General features: G+C 40.2%; 1 protein-coding gene across 1 annotated transcript; it reads right to left on the bottom strand.

Moving 5' to 3' along the window:
• Positions 1-6,148: 6,148 nt before the first annotated feature.
• On the bottom strand, positions 6,149-11,741 carry LOC102202718 (histidine-rich glycoprotein-like). The gene is made up of 7 exons (XM_005745081.1): positions 11,513-11,741; positions 10,948-11,058; positions 10,484-10,571; positions 10,160-10,326; positions 8,797-8,904; positions 7,532-7,618; positions 6,149-6,967 (listed from the first exon to the last, which is right to left on the bottom strand). Exons 1-7 carry the CDS (start codon positions 11,726-11,728, stop codon positions 6,236-6,238), a joined length of 1,509 nt encoding a protein of 502 aa, XP_005745138.1. The 5' UTR covers positions 11,729-11,741; the 3' UTR covers positions 6,149-6,235.
• Positions 11,742-14,319: the final 2,578 nt, after the last annotated feature.

Raw genomic sequence — 14,319 nt, 5'->3', positions numbered from 1 at the left:
AGATATTGCAGTTCTGCTAAGTTATTCCATTTTAGCAAAGTTCCTTTGCTTCTGCAAAGTTTTTACAATTTCTGCAACTTTTCAGCTTTTTCAGCTAGTTTTTGCATACAGCTTCAGCTTTAAAGCATCCACACTGCATTTTCACAGGAAATGCAAATTTTTCTAGTTCCCGATTCTTTTCTACTTTTAAAAAAGTAGGGAAATTTTTTTTTCAATTGCATATTTTGATATTATATAATGTTTTTGACTTAAATACTTAGTGACGAGAGCCATGATGTTTAATTTTACATTACTTTTACTTTTTTTTCCTGTACTTTCCTGCTTCTGGACAATGGATTTTTAAGGTACTGGTAATCTATTGTACCATAAAATAAATATATATGTATAAAAAATGCAAATTCATGCTTTTGTTGCATAAACATTGCCTTGGTTTGTCTTTTAGTCAGTGTGGTTAACACTTGTATTCATATTTTTAACCCCAAAATTGGGTTTTATCTGGCGGACATGTTTTGTCCCTTATCTCAAGAATCACTGAGTAACCAAACGGGGACCACCGTGATGTTTTCCATCACTTGGTGCCTCATCAGCTACATACCAATGTGCTCCACCTGGTTCGTGGTTCAGTGGCTGCGGGTCACTTCGGAGTCACCATAACTTTGCAAAGACTTCGGTCCTGGTTCTACTGGCCAGGGTATCACCAAGATGTAGAGCTCCATCAGTATGATGCTTGCACTGCCCAGAAGGGGCCATCAGAATGGTCCCCACTTGCAACAGTATCAGGTGGGGGCTCCCATGGAAGGTGTTGGGGTAGTCATCCTTGGCCGTTTCCCTACCACTAACCTAGGGAACCGCTATGTCCTTTTCCTGCCATGGACTACTTCACCAAGAGACCTGAAGCATATACAGTCGCCGCCCAGAGTGCTGTTACCACAGCTGAGTGTCTGGTCAATGAGAAACATAATACTCAAAGAAGGGGGGAAGGTCTTGCACCCGGCAGGTGTGGGTTTATAGCCCATAGAGGAAAAAAGGCCTTGCCAGCATTGCCTTCCCCAAAACCTCCAAGATTTGGCTGAATGTAATCTGTTGTAATCTGTATGTTATCTCCCATCATGCCTCTGGCAAACTGTGCTTCATGTTAAGTTTAAGGAAATTGTCTTTGCTGTATCTGTTATTGTTATGAAACTTACTTAGTTTTTTTTCCTGCATATTGTGCTGTGTTGTTTTAACATACAGCTGTTGTTATAGTGGAAAAGAGATGTTACACCATAAGTGAAGATATATGCAGGGTTACTGACCCTCTTGGAAGCACAGTGTTGGGTGTCTTCTCAATGGTGAATAAACAAGCTCCCCCTTGTGTGTCACTAGGATAAGAGGCATTATCTAAAGAACCAGCACCTAATTGTGAAATTTCTGCTATGTGAGTGCTGAGCTTGGTCTAATATTTTGCATGACAAACAGGAAACATCTCTTAAGGACATGACTTTCAGATACTAATCCTCAGTCTTTAGTAATTTTTTAGGCCTGACACTTATTTATGTTTTTTGCTCCTCAACTTCCTCAGATTTATAAAGCTAATGATTCATTGCGAATAATCTTGATTATTGGCAGAAGTACAACTATATGTCTGCTAAATGCAACTAACTTTACATTTGTTATAGATTCAACTAAACAAACTGTATGTTTTTGCAATAGGCTGCTAGAAACAAAGTGCCTAAAGACACAATTTAAAATAGGCTCTTAGCTGAGTTTTGTGTTTTGCGTAGACACCAGTTCTTTCTTTGAGCTATGTGCCTTTTCTCTAGCTGTGGGTTCTCAATAATGACACCTGTCACAGTTAGCAGGGCAAACCGTGTGGAATTATTGAGAGACCCAAGATGCAGGCACTACTGATGTGAGGGAGCTTTATTAACGGAGAGTGAACATACAACAAAGGTTAGGGTGGCAAAAACAGAACTAAGAAAACCTAAACTGGGAAAACTAAGCAAAAACAAACCTTGAAACAGAGATGCAGGGAGACATAGGGAAAGAACACAGACGAACCAGCAACAGGCAGGAGAACACACAGGGCTTAAATACACACAGCAGTAATCAAGGGATGGGAGACAGGAGGGGAACACACCTGGGAGAAATCAGAGCTGACGAGACAGGGGAAACGTAAACTGAACACACTCACATGAGACAGAGACCTTCAGAATAAAACAAGAAACTTACAGACACAGAGAACCAGACAAGACACTGAACTTAACAGACAGACTCACAACCAGACACAGTGACACCATGGACAGACAGAGGGAACACAGAGAAGTGGGAGCAGGCAGGCACAGAACAAAACCCTAACGAATGGCAAACCTTAACAAAAGACATAACAGAATATACAAGAACATAGAATAACATAAAGGAATACAAAACACCGAGTCGTCAGACTCAGGGCCATGACAACACCGTTACTTGAAGAGAAGGTATTTTATCAAACTGGTGTTAATCACATGTGAACAGCAACTCTGCCAGTCTGCCGTCAGGTAACTCCTCTCTAGACCTCTAGCTCCCCCTACAGTCTGGGCATATTAACAACATCAAACACTGATACTAAGCAAATATGCATTTGCTGTTATCATTACATCATCCCCTTTTTAAAAATATAATAATTCTACTTTCATAAACATAAACGATCTCTCCTTTTACTTGTTAAACCAAGCTTTGTCAATTAAAGGTTAACAGCACAACTGGTTTTCAACAATCATAATCAGTTCAACACCAGTACACAATTATAGTGCAACTTGTGTAAATACTATGACAATATTATCTTCCAAACAACGTATCAACACATTTACCTCTGTTCAATCAGTCTCATAGGTGGCTTTACTTGTCTTACAGATCTTCTGTGTTTGTTCTTATGTATGTGTAGCTGTTCCAGGTGATAGTGTCTCCAGTGTGTGTTGGGGTTGTTCATCAGCCTCCAACCTCTATTCTACTCTACATGTCCGGAAGATCTTGGCGATTTTGTCTTCGAATAGCATCATCTTCTGCCTGAATGATGTATGATTTGGTTGATCTTCCTTTGGAACATTTGCTTTGTGGCGTTGTGCAGTATACTAGCAGGCTTTGTTAGAAGTCAGTACTACTGTCTCTTGCCTTGCTCAGCAGCCTCTTCACTGTTTGGACTGACTTTTCCACTTGTCAATTAGATTGTGGGTAATGCGGGCTCGATGTTGTGTGAACAAAGTCCCATTCCTTGGCAAACTGTCAGAACGTAATATTTGTAAAATTGCAGTCCATTGTCTGTGAACACTTCACTTGGCACACTGTGTCTTGCAAATATGGCTATCATAGAAGTAATTACAGCCTCTGTTGTTGATACAGAGAGAAGTAGTCTGCGACCACAATATAGTTCTTTCCTCCAAAAACAAAGATCCAGAAGATCCAAACTAAGCTTCACATTTTGCTTCACATAAACATAGTCATTAATTCCCTCTTACTTTTGCTGTTTTGCTTTCACCACGATAAAAATCACACCTCACATCTGCACAGCTCTCTCTCTCTCTCTCTCTCTCTCTCTCAGTGTGCTTCAAGAACAGTTTCCCATCTAAAAATCTCTGTTTCCTGCATTATTCTCTTGCTTATTACCAGTGATGGGAATAATGTTACTAACAGCATTATTTTTTTCAGTAATGAGTAATCTAGCTAATTACTATTTCTATTGTTACAACGCCAGTACTGTTACTAACAAGAAAATGTGGTGCGGTCGCGTTACTATTTTTCAACAAACAGACGGTTGAAGCTGTGTTCAGCTTACCGCATTTTATATCAGTTACACAGAAGTAGCTGTAAGTAATCTGGGCGCTACAGCTTTAAGCAGCTGCGCCCGCTTCCGCAGACAGCAATCACTTTCTGGCACACGATCACTTTTTGGCACAACACCTGTAGCTAGGGGGCAAAACAATTGCATGCGTGCTGTTGTTTGACTGAAGAAAAATAAAGTAGTCGTGGTAAGCCAATCACATGACCACTTCAAGATGACAAAGCAACAATGTGATATATACCAGTTTTTAAATTGTGTTGATAGGCCACGTAAAACCAGAGTCATGATAAAAATATATTTACGCGTGTTTTTCCTCAATAGTTTCGTCACGTTTATTGTCTAAGCTAAGGACAGCGCTAGCAAGCACTCTCTGCTTATGACCAAAAAATAAAAAAACAAAACAAAAAACATCCAGTTCGTGTTGACCAATCAAAAATGATATGGCAACATGACATTTGGTTGTTTAGAAAGATGGTTAAGTTTTAGGAGTGATGGTGAGAGAGAAAGAGAGAAAGAAAGACAGGAGAAAAAGAGAGAGAGCGAGTTTTAAGAAGTGAGAGATTTGTGACGTTTACCGTGTTTGGAGTGTGTAGTTAATGTGTTGCCTTTTGTAGTTAGTGTGTAGTGTAACCGGTGTGATTCTGCGTTGTGTCTGATAAAAAAAGGTAAAAGAAAGAAAGACCTCCAAGTAAATAATTTGCCCACTCCAGCTCCTCTCCCACAGGGGAATTGTAGAAAAAGGGGCTGGCATTTATTTTTACATTAAACATAAAATATGCATTTACACGTAACATATTTGATATAAGATAAAACAAAAACAACAACATGAAATCCGACATACCTGATAAAAAAGGTAAAAGAAAGAAAGACCTCCAAGTAAATAATTTGCCCACTCCAGCTCCTAGACCAAATACAAACAGTGGGGAAGAGGGTTAGCTCAACCCACCACAGCTCCCAAGCTAGCAAGGAGTATATATTCATGCTAGCATTTATGGCGCCTAAAACACATTTATGATACACACATACTACACACTTATCACATCTTACAAAAACAGGCTTAATAATGACAATAACTGAACTAACATCGCAATCATAAACATCAGGGTGGCTAATTATGAATTATGTGTGTTTTTAAGGTGTTGGAAAGAAATGACACCCACCTCTCCCACAGGGGAATTGTAGAAAAAGGGGAGAGGCAAAAGGGGTACACTGTATTTATAGTATTGCACCAAAGAAGAAGAAGAAAAGAATGAGGAGGGGCTCTAACTGATAATGAACACAACTACAGGCTTGGAGGTCCTAAAAGTCAGGTATAAAAGGAGCAGTTTGGGGGTTTAGAACACATTTTGTGTAATTATAACAATGTGATTTATGACTCTGTTACATAGTGTTGTGTGTCAGAACAATGGGGCGACTGCTGTCTCCAGGTAAAAAACAATGGGCCAGCTTGTATATTTTATATGCTTGTAGTGATGGTGGTAGCACTCATGTTCATGCAGGTGACAATGCTTGTGGTCGTGGCCCAGAGCCAGCTCATGGTCATCCTCGTAGGTGTGCACGCCTTCAGCATTCTTGTAGCCATCTTCATAACAACAGTACAGAGTGTGACTTTTATTTTTTAAATCTTCTGTTAGGACACTATTACAGCTTAAAATGAGAGGTGTGGGTGCTGTGACTGAGAATCTGGACAGCATAAACCACAGTAGAAAATCTATGTTTGCTAAACTTTCTTTGCAGTTGAAATGTTTACTTTAAACAATATTATAGAAACGTGTGCCCTTGTGTAATCAAAACAAATGGGTAGTTTCATATCTAGTCTTGGCAGAGACTAACTTGAAGCTTTATTTGTGAAGAGCAAGTTAGCTAGCTAGTACTGCTAACATGAGCATAAAAGGGTGGGGCTAACTGCAGTGATGCTAGCATTAACCGTGTTAGCACGTTACCTTAAACAGTTGGTTAGTCCACAGGTGTACACTCAGAGGTTCAGCTATTCATTTTATTGCAGAGAAGCTGAATCAATACTTTAGCTAGTTCCCAAATTTTTAAAACAAGTACCTGTACTTCTTCTCAGCTACAGAATGTCTTTACCTTTTGTCACCTGTATTCAATTTTTAAGGTGCCACAAATTTTTAACTCCACAGCATGCTGATTTATGGCAAGGATTCAGTTGTAACCTATATGGGAATTGCTTGGTTGGTGCAAAAAATATTAGCAGCCTTTTGCCAAAGCAAATCAGTTGTTTAGTGGAATCTATGAAAAAATGTGCATTTAAAACATTTTTTTTTGCTCTAGGACATGAAACGGTAAGATTGACTCATGCAAGCAGTCCTTTACTGACAATGTGTTTAATGTAGAAAAATGCAATGCCAAATAGTTTTCCTTCTTTTCATTACACTTGAGCCTTTGTGTGTGTATTTAAAAACAGTTTTATAGGCTTTATGAACTGGCTGCAGCTGGCTTGAATTCGAGGTCTTTAGTGAAGAGTTCATCCACATTTTTATGCTTTCCCGCTGTGGTGGGGCACTGGGCAGAGACTGATTTTGGGAAGGGCTCGATGGTGGGCTCCATCTGTCCAGGAATTTGAGGGTCGGGTTTAAGTGGGAGAGTGACTCCAACTCCAGGGCCACCAACTGGGACATCCGGGAAGGAAGGCAGAGTCACAGGCTGGCCCAAGGCGGGCAGGACTATCACTGTTCCCTGTGGTTCATCGTGGGGTGTGTTCTCATGTTCGTGCTCGTGGTGGTGGTGGTGGTGCTCGTGTTCATGCAGGTGACCGTGCTTGTGGTCATGGTCCAGAGCCAGCTCGTGGTCATGTTCATGTGTGTGCACACCTAGAGCATGCTTATAGTCGTGGTGGTGACTGGGAGAGTCACCGCTGTGGTTGTGTGCCTTGGCGTGATGAGTGTGCACGTGATCGTGATTCAGACCGTGGTCATGGGAGTGGTCATGAGCGTGCCTGTGAGCGCTGCCTGTGGCATGGTCATGTGTGTGGTGGTGATCACGGTCATCAGTGTGGTTGTGGGTGTGGCCATGATGAGAGCTGCACTTTGTGTGATCGTTTGCGTGGTCGTGTGTTTGGTCTTGGTCGTGGCTGTGTGAGTGTGTGTCATTGTGGCTGTGGTCAGTCTCTCCGCCCAGCAGGTGTAGCTTCTTCTCTCTCTCAGCAGCCTGGAGAAGAGATAAAGAGTGTAGGATATTAAAGAGTGAACAGTGTATTATAGATTTGCAACCTCTAATGGCCATGTGAATAAAATATGGTCTGATGTTTCCATCTTCAGATTTTCAAGGCCCACTTAAGTCCTGAAAATAACAAACAGCAATTCTGGCCTCCATAGCTATGGTCCCCCTTCACGACAACAGTACAGAGTGAATTTTATTTTTTAACTCTTCTATCTGGACAGTTAGAGCTTCAAAATAGAGGTGTACCAGGTGTGACTGAGAATTTTGACAGGCTAAAGCACTGTAGCAGATCTGTTTGCTAAACTTTAGGGGAACGGTGTTAACAAAACTTTGGATGTGTCCATCTGATTCTGTAGTTTAAAAAAACACATCCTCATTGGAATTATACAGCAAAGACATGTATAAACAGTTTGTGTTAATTTAGTGAGTTCCAAAACACTGCGTGCAGTGAATTAAAATTAAAATCACACAATCCACCAATCATTCTTTTTTTTTCTTATGCTGTAAAAAGACATTGAAGGTAAACAGCGAAACCATCTAAAAGAGTCTCACCTCAGGCTCATAGATCTCACAGGCTCCCTCAATCTTCTCATCGCCATTGAGAGCGTGGAAGAGGGATGCCTTACAGAAACCCTTGTGCTGAGGAGAGAAAAAGAAAAAAAAGTAAGAGTGCAATAATTATGCCTGTGGTTTTACTGTAGTATAAAGGCCATGTACAGTTTGTGCAAATGTTTCTTGTTTTAAAAATACTTTTGGACAATTTTTTTTGGATCAAGTTCAGTTTTTCTTATTCTCGCGTGTGAATTAACAGATTGGACCAATCAGACCACTGCATTTGGCAAGTGTGCTTGCAGCTCAAAGGCATACGAGTACAGAATATACAATGATATGGTAATAGGTTTTTAATTCTAAGCAGCTAGATGCTGCTCTGGGTCATACGGCTATCTGAAAAATATTTCTCTGCCTCCTCAGGTGTGGTCTACCCACAATAGCTCAGACTTCCTCACTGACGTCCTGAATTATGTACAAAAGCAGCTGTGATGCAGCTTCACCTCTTGGATTAAAACAAGAAATTCTTTTTGCTGCTGCCTTCTATTTAGAATTGGATGATGTCCAGAATGGACAGCACAGTGGCATGGTTAGCACTGTTGCCTCACAGCAAGAAGGTCCTGAGTTTAATTCCACCATCAGGCCAGGGTCTTTCTGTGTGGAGTTTGCATGTTCTCCCCGTGTTTGCGAGGGTTCTCCTCCCACAGTCCAAAGACATGCACTTTGTGGGGATAGGTTAATTGAAAAGTCTAAATTGCCCATAGGTGTGAGTGCAAATGGTTGTCTGTCCCTGTGTGTTAGCCCTGTGACAGACTGGCAACCTGTCCAGGGTGTACCCTGCCTCTTGCCCTACGACAGCTGGGATAGGCCCCACACCCCCCGCGACCCTGAAAAGGGTAAGCAGAAGCGAATGTATTTCTGGATGAATCCAGAATCTCAGTTTCTTCATTTTCTTGTTTAGAAACCTTACGACCAACTCATCGTCACTTGATGCCATTACACTACAAATTTGCATCTGAAAACTTTGTAGTTTTATGTTGTTTTTTCTAAACTAGGCGAACTAAATATCAAAGTAATCTCTTGCTGTCATACACAAGCCACTGATATGAAGCTAGAACATACTAAGCTTTGAGCAGCAAATGAAGGTCTTTTCCTTGCACTGTTAGAAAGTAAAACAATCCCCTAATGGAGAAGGTGAGTTGAACTTGATTTCATTTGAGAATAAACAGGGCAAAACCTAGTAGATGAAAGATTAATAAAAGACTCACAGCAAACTCGCATTCCATGGGGGGGCAAGGTTCATCTGCTCCTGCCCTCTGGGGGCAAGTGGTCTCCTGGATGATGTATTCCACATGGTACTTCCTACCTGCAACAACCTGGACGCACAAAGACACAGAGAGAAAGGAAAAGCCCAAATTAAGGAAGAGACTTGATATAAAATCATGTGTGAGAATTGGGGCAGCATAGTTAGTGATGTTCTGTGGCGGTGTGGGATACAGCAAAGTTTTGGTATAGAATACATTTTAATAACCACTAAATTACGGTGATTCTTTTTTCACACAGTAACTAGTTAACAGAATGACCATTGGCAAGTCTGGAGGTGGTGTAGCGCCCCCTGTCACGAAAGTAAGACATAGTCCAAATGCAAAAAAATGAAAAAGATTAAAGTTTTAAAAAATATTTTAAGCACTATTCTTGTTCTTATTTTTGTCAGAAATATGTGATTAAGGAAGTTGTGTGAAATTTTCCCGTTCTGTTTAATTAAAGTAAATCAATTTTAATTCAGTTTTTTTATATAGTCTCAAGGCATTTTATATTGTAAGGTAGACCTTTCAAAAATACAGAGATAACCCCAGTAATGAAATCACCAGTGGGAAGGAAAAACTCCCTTATAACAGGAAGAAACCTCCAGCAGAATCAGGCTCAGGGAGGGGCGACCATCTGCCGTCACTATTTGGGGAGACAAACAAATTAGCTTTGTTTCTTCTGTTTTCTGTCTGTTTCTTCTTGGCTGCTGGGCTGTGGTCTGGTAGGTTCAAAACTGAGATACTTTTTAGTGCAATATTAGAATGTGACAAGATGAATGGAAAACTGTATACATTTTATTTCTTAGAACCTGGAACCTCTATACGTTGCTCCACTTTGTCACTTTCTGCAGCCTGCATAGTTCTGCTTAGTGCTGCTGAGTCATGTGACCGCAGGTCAACGAAACACAGCAGAGCAGGGAAGAGTGGGTGGAGCAAAATGTGTCTTAATGTAAGTACCAGAGTACCATTACAGTAGTAGTACCAGATTAGGTATGGATACAGTCAGTATCAGTCCAGGCAGAGCAGTGCCACTACCATAAACATTTATGTGCCTCCTTTCTGTTTATACCAGATTTGGTAGAAAACTTTATGAAATATTATACAGTTTATGCAAACTTTACTTACAGGCTACTGTAGTTGTTTAATCTAATTTTTGCGTAGGAGCTTCTCTGTGTGTTTCCATTAAATTTGATGGTGTAAATTTGTAAAGGGGAATTCTGCCACCTTATTCTCAGCCTTGACAGTGCATGATGAGAATATATATCTATACAATAAAAGAGCCGAGGATACATTATGTCACACATCTTAATTTTGATCTCCCTACCTGTGAAGTAGCACGGGAGATCTTGAGCAGAGCAAAACGATTGGCCAGCCCACTCTGCTGATTGAACTTCTCCAGAGACTGAGTCACAGCCTTCTGAACTTTATCGTGATTATGGTCAGTTAAACCTGGACAGCCACCACAGGACTGATGCACCCTACCTGCAGGAATTGAGCAGAACAAAAAGTCATTTTAATTATGAAGAGACTGCTGCACTCCACAAAAACATGTTTTAAGTCTGGACCTTGATGTCTTTTTAGATATAATGGTTGAATTTGAATGAAAACCACAATCACTTCTTTTTGATACGTGTAATATTTTTCATACCTGGTCTGATAGCACACTTGTATTTGTAGAGACGAACCACTCTGTGTACCTTACTGATGAAGATAGCAGCTTTGCACTGTCCATATACCTGCAAACACAATACAATACATGATGTTAGTGTACTGCTCATACATACAGCATCACATTCGCAAAAGAGTTTATTTAGATTTTTTTAATACCTTTTTATAAATTAGTTGAAAGAACAATGACAATATCTTGTGATACTAAATATCTTTATTCACCTGCCAACTTATGAACTATTGCTTATGGAACACAAAACTAAGATGCTCACTATGTTAAAAAAGAAAGATTTAAGATTGTAAGAAAGCCTTAAGCAGAACACAAGAGACAGTAATAAAAACAATCAGGACTAACACATGTATTAATTACATACGCATACAGATTTTTGGTAAACTTGTTGATGAGAATTTGCACATGCAGTGTTTGTGTGTGTTTTTTCTAACCTGCGTATTGCCACTACGAATGTCACAGCTCTTCCAGTCCCTCTTGCTGAGAACGCTGCAGTTGGTCTCCACAACATCCAGATTCAGGTAGAAGACCACACCATTCTCTCCCTGTAAAACACACAAATTTAATCAATCATTATGTACAGTCAATAAAACGCTAATGGAATTTTTTTTCAGTGGTTACTCGTTTAATTTATGTTCTGATCTTTCACATGGTCATTTGTTTTTCACGTAAGTTGCCTAACATGGCATCCCCCCTTCAAAAAAACCCCCCAAAACAGTCTGACTTGTCATACTTACTTAAAACATTGGTTTAATTTGTTTTTGTTGTCTCATTTGGTCCAATCACAGTGAAATGTTTTTGGAACGTATTTGTTTCATGAAAATGTTTCTAACTAACGTTTTCTCCAGACTTTTAGTCAAATCACTTTATGATTTTATGAATTTCAGTATTCCAGTAATGCCAAAATACACTGAACTTCTCTGGACTCTGCTAGAAAGTAATTCTGCCTTAAACAGCTCTGGTCTACCACACAGTAATAATACTGCAAGCTCAGCTTACATGTCTCTTTATGTGGGCGTTGGACAGGCGGTGCAGACTGAAGATGTAGCCCTCCTTTCTGTTCTGGTTGATTTTGGTAAGAGCCAGTTCAGCAGCTGCTTTTGTTGAAGCATCTTCACATGAGCCTGGTTCTATGCCACCACGCTCCACTGGTGCACCATTGATGATCACACAACCCAACGCCAGCAGCAGCGATAACAGCACGCAGGTCTTCATGGTAAAGGCCTGGGACGACTCTCTCTCTTTAACACCGATGTGCAGAGATGGAGAGGTCACATTTTATATCCTGCTACTGTTTAAGTCCCCGCCATTCCACCCACACACACCTCTTGTCAATGGTAAATATAACCATTGATCCCTACCTCTCAAAAAGTCATGCTCACCTAGCATCCAGACAAACATTTACAGTGCACACTTGCACAACGGAGCTTATCAGTTGTTAGATAATCACTCATGCAATCGATATTTTCTTTTGGATCAGCGTGTGCAACCAGTTTGTTGAAGGTCATATGATCTACTCTCGGCACTGAGTTAAATCAAGGACAAAGCTTAATGTTTGTTCAATAAAAACAGCAAAAAGGTAAAAAATGATGGCGAGTAATCAAAGCAGCAACTAATCTCACAATGCTATCCTATAGTTGAGCATGCATTTACAACTTGGTGGGATCTGGGGTCAGAGGAGACTGGACAGAACACACACAGAGCACATGAAAGATAAGATCACACATATGAAAATACATTTAAAAATTATAAACTGAATCTTACATTCAATATCATAAATAGAAACTGAAACTGAACACAGTATACTTTTCTTATTAACAACACTAGAGCTAGCTATTCATTCTTTCTTCATTCCTTGTTCTTTCTTCATTCTTTATTCTTTCTCTAGCAGCCTAAGTGACTGTAAATTTCAGAACACTGTCACATTCAGCATCAGGTTTTTAAATTCAGCCTCTTAAAAGCACATTTTAATGAAATTACTATAAGTAATTAGATAATAAGCTCACTTTGTTTTGAAGTATTTGTTTGTTACATGAAGCAAAGCCACAATTCATAAATGTGCACACAGGGAGAGTCAGTTGTTTCCTTGGTGGTTGGTTCATTGTGATTTTTGGCTCTGGGACAGTCTGGGTACACATTCACCACCATATTAACACAAACTAAATGGGAGGATGAAGAGGGTGAAAGGTCAAAAGAACATAGCATTTATTTGTGCAAACGGACGGTTGGTGCACAGCCATTTTCAGATCTCTCCAGAGATGTTCAATTGGGTTCAAGCGTCTCTCTCTCTGGGACACTTAAGAAGTGGTCCTGAAGCCACTCATGTGGTGAGTCCTTAGGGTCATTGTCCTGTTTGGAGGTCTGAGGTTTAGAGCACTCTGGAGCATGAAGATTGACCGTTGGGTTCTTGGCATCTCCCTGACTAAGGCCTCGACTCAGACATGATATCAGAGGTTAGTTAACAGAGAGATCTTTCTCCTGGATACACACACATTTAAATAAGCACTTCTAACTCTATTTGCTTTCTTCTTTCTGTGATGTTTCTAGGCTCTCCAAAGAAGGCTGCTGGTCAATCAGCTGATTATGTTGCCACATGCTTTTTCTTTTTGTATGCTCATCTTTTTGTGCACGTATTTGCTGAATGTTCACCTTGACCTGGTCTCGAGTGTACAAGAGCAATATCAGTATCAGTATTGACAGGGAAATCTTCCTTTGCAGGACCTGTAAGCCTAGTTTTTACAGGGAGAATTGTGACAGACACATGTGAGACTGATGGTGGACTTTCTCCTCTTCTATCTGTTGCTCTGGAGGCCAATGGCTGGCTCAGACAAACTGAGGGGCCATAGTGCACTAGGGAAGAGAAGAAATCAATCAAGAACTTATCAAATTCACAAAAGTAAGTGTCACTACAAGAAAAGAAGTGAAATTACAGGCTTTTTTTTTATCAACGTAAAAGATATATGACATTACCCTGGCCTGCAGTAACACTGTGAGAAATCTTGGAGTCATTTTGATCATAACTACTGTCATTCATTTGCTCAACTAAAACTAGAAACATCCTGTCTCAGAATGATGCTGATAGGTCACTTCACACTAGGGCTGGGCCATATTATACCGTTCACGGTAATACGGGCATAATGTTAGGCAACGATAGGAAAATGAAATATCGCGATAGAATATGAGTAAAACGCCCATGCGCATTGCCTTTGTTTTCATACGCACATGGCCGATTGTTGAGTGAAACAGATGAACCAGAATTGGTTTGTAAAAATGGTGCAACTTCAGTGATGTGGAACTGGTTTGGTGTTTGTCCGTCAGATACACGGCAAAGCACATTTTTTTGCAGAACAGGCAAGCGGCCGTCGTTATTGTCGTATTTGTCGGACTAAGATGCTCTTAAATCTGGGAGTAATCTGGGTCCTAAACTCTGTATTCTTCAGGTCAAACGAACACTGCAACATCACTGAGAGTTAAAAACTGTCTAAATTCTTTCATCTCTAATAAAACGATCAGCATTGCTGCTTTACCAGCTGTAACTATGAAGTTTAACTTCCAGGCATCCATGAAAACAAAATTTATTACATTTAACGGAGTTAGAAGTTAGCAGGAAGCTAGCGGAAGTTAGCTCGCTAGTTTCGCTAGTTACCTAAGCATGCTATAGCATGTTCTGACTGAGAGATTTCTGAAAAAAAATCAAATGTACAGCTCTGCTATCACTTCCAACATAAATGAAGACAGGAAACTAAACAGCAGTGACGTTTGTAGGGTTACTGAAGTTGGGCTAGCTGGTATATAATGATGTGCTA

Source organism: Pundamilia nyererei, unplaced genomic scaffold (assembly GCF_000239375.1).
Source record: "Pundamilia nyererei isolate P.nyererei 1_Seehausen unplaced genomic scaffold, PunNye1.0 scaffold00153, whole genome shotgun sequence".
NCBI lineage: Eukaryota > Metazoa > Chordata > Actinopteri > Cichliformes > Cichlidae > Pundamilia > Pundamilia nyererei.
This window is presented reverse-complemented; position numbering and strand designations above follow the sequence as displayed.

What these genes read in the sequence shown, in the direction of transcription:
- LOC102202718 (XM_005745081.1), bottom strand. Translation starts at nt 11,728, where the DNA reads ATGAAGACCTGCGTGCTGTTATCGCTGCTGCTGGCGTTGGGTTGTGTG. An exon ending in ACGCCCACATAAAGAGACAT is followed by an intron (nt 11,059 to 11,512) that starts GTAAGCTGAGCT and finishes TGTGTTTTACAG; the next exon opens with GGAGAGAATGGTGTGGTCTT. An exon ending in TCTCCCGTGCTACTTCACAG is followed by an intron (nt 8,905 to 10,159) that starts GTAGGGAGATCA and finishes TTGTGCGTCCAG; the next exon opens with GTTGTTGCAGGTAGGAAGTA.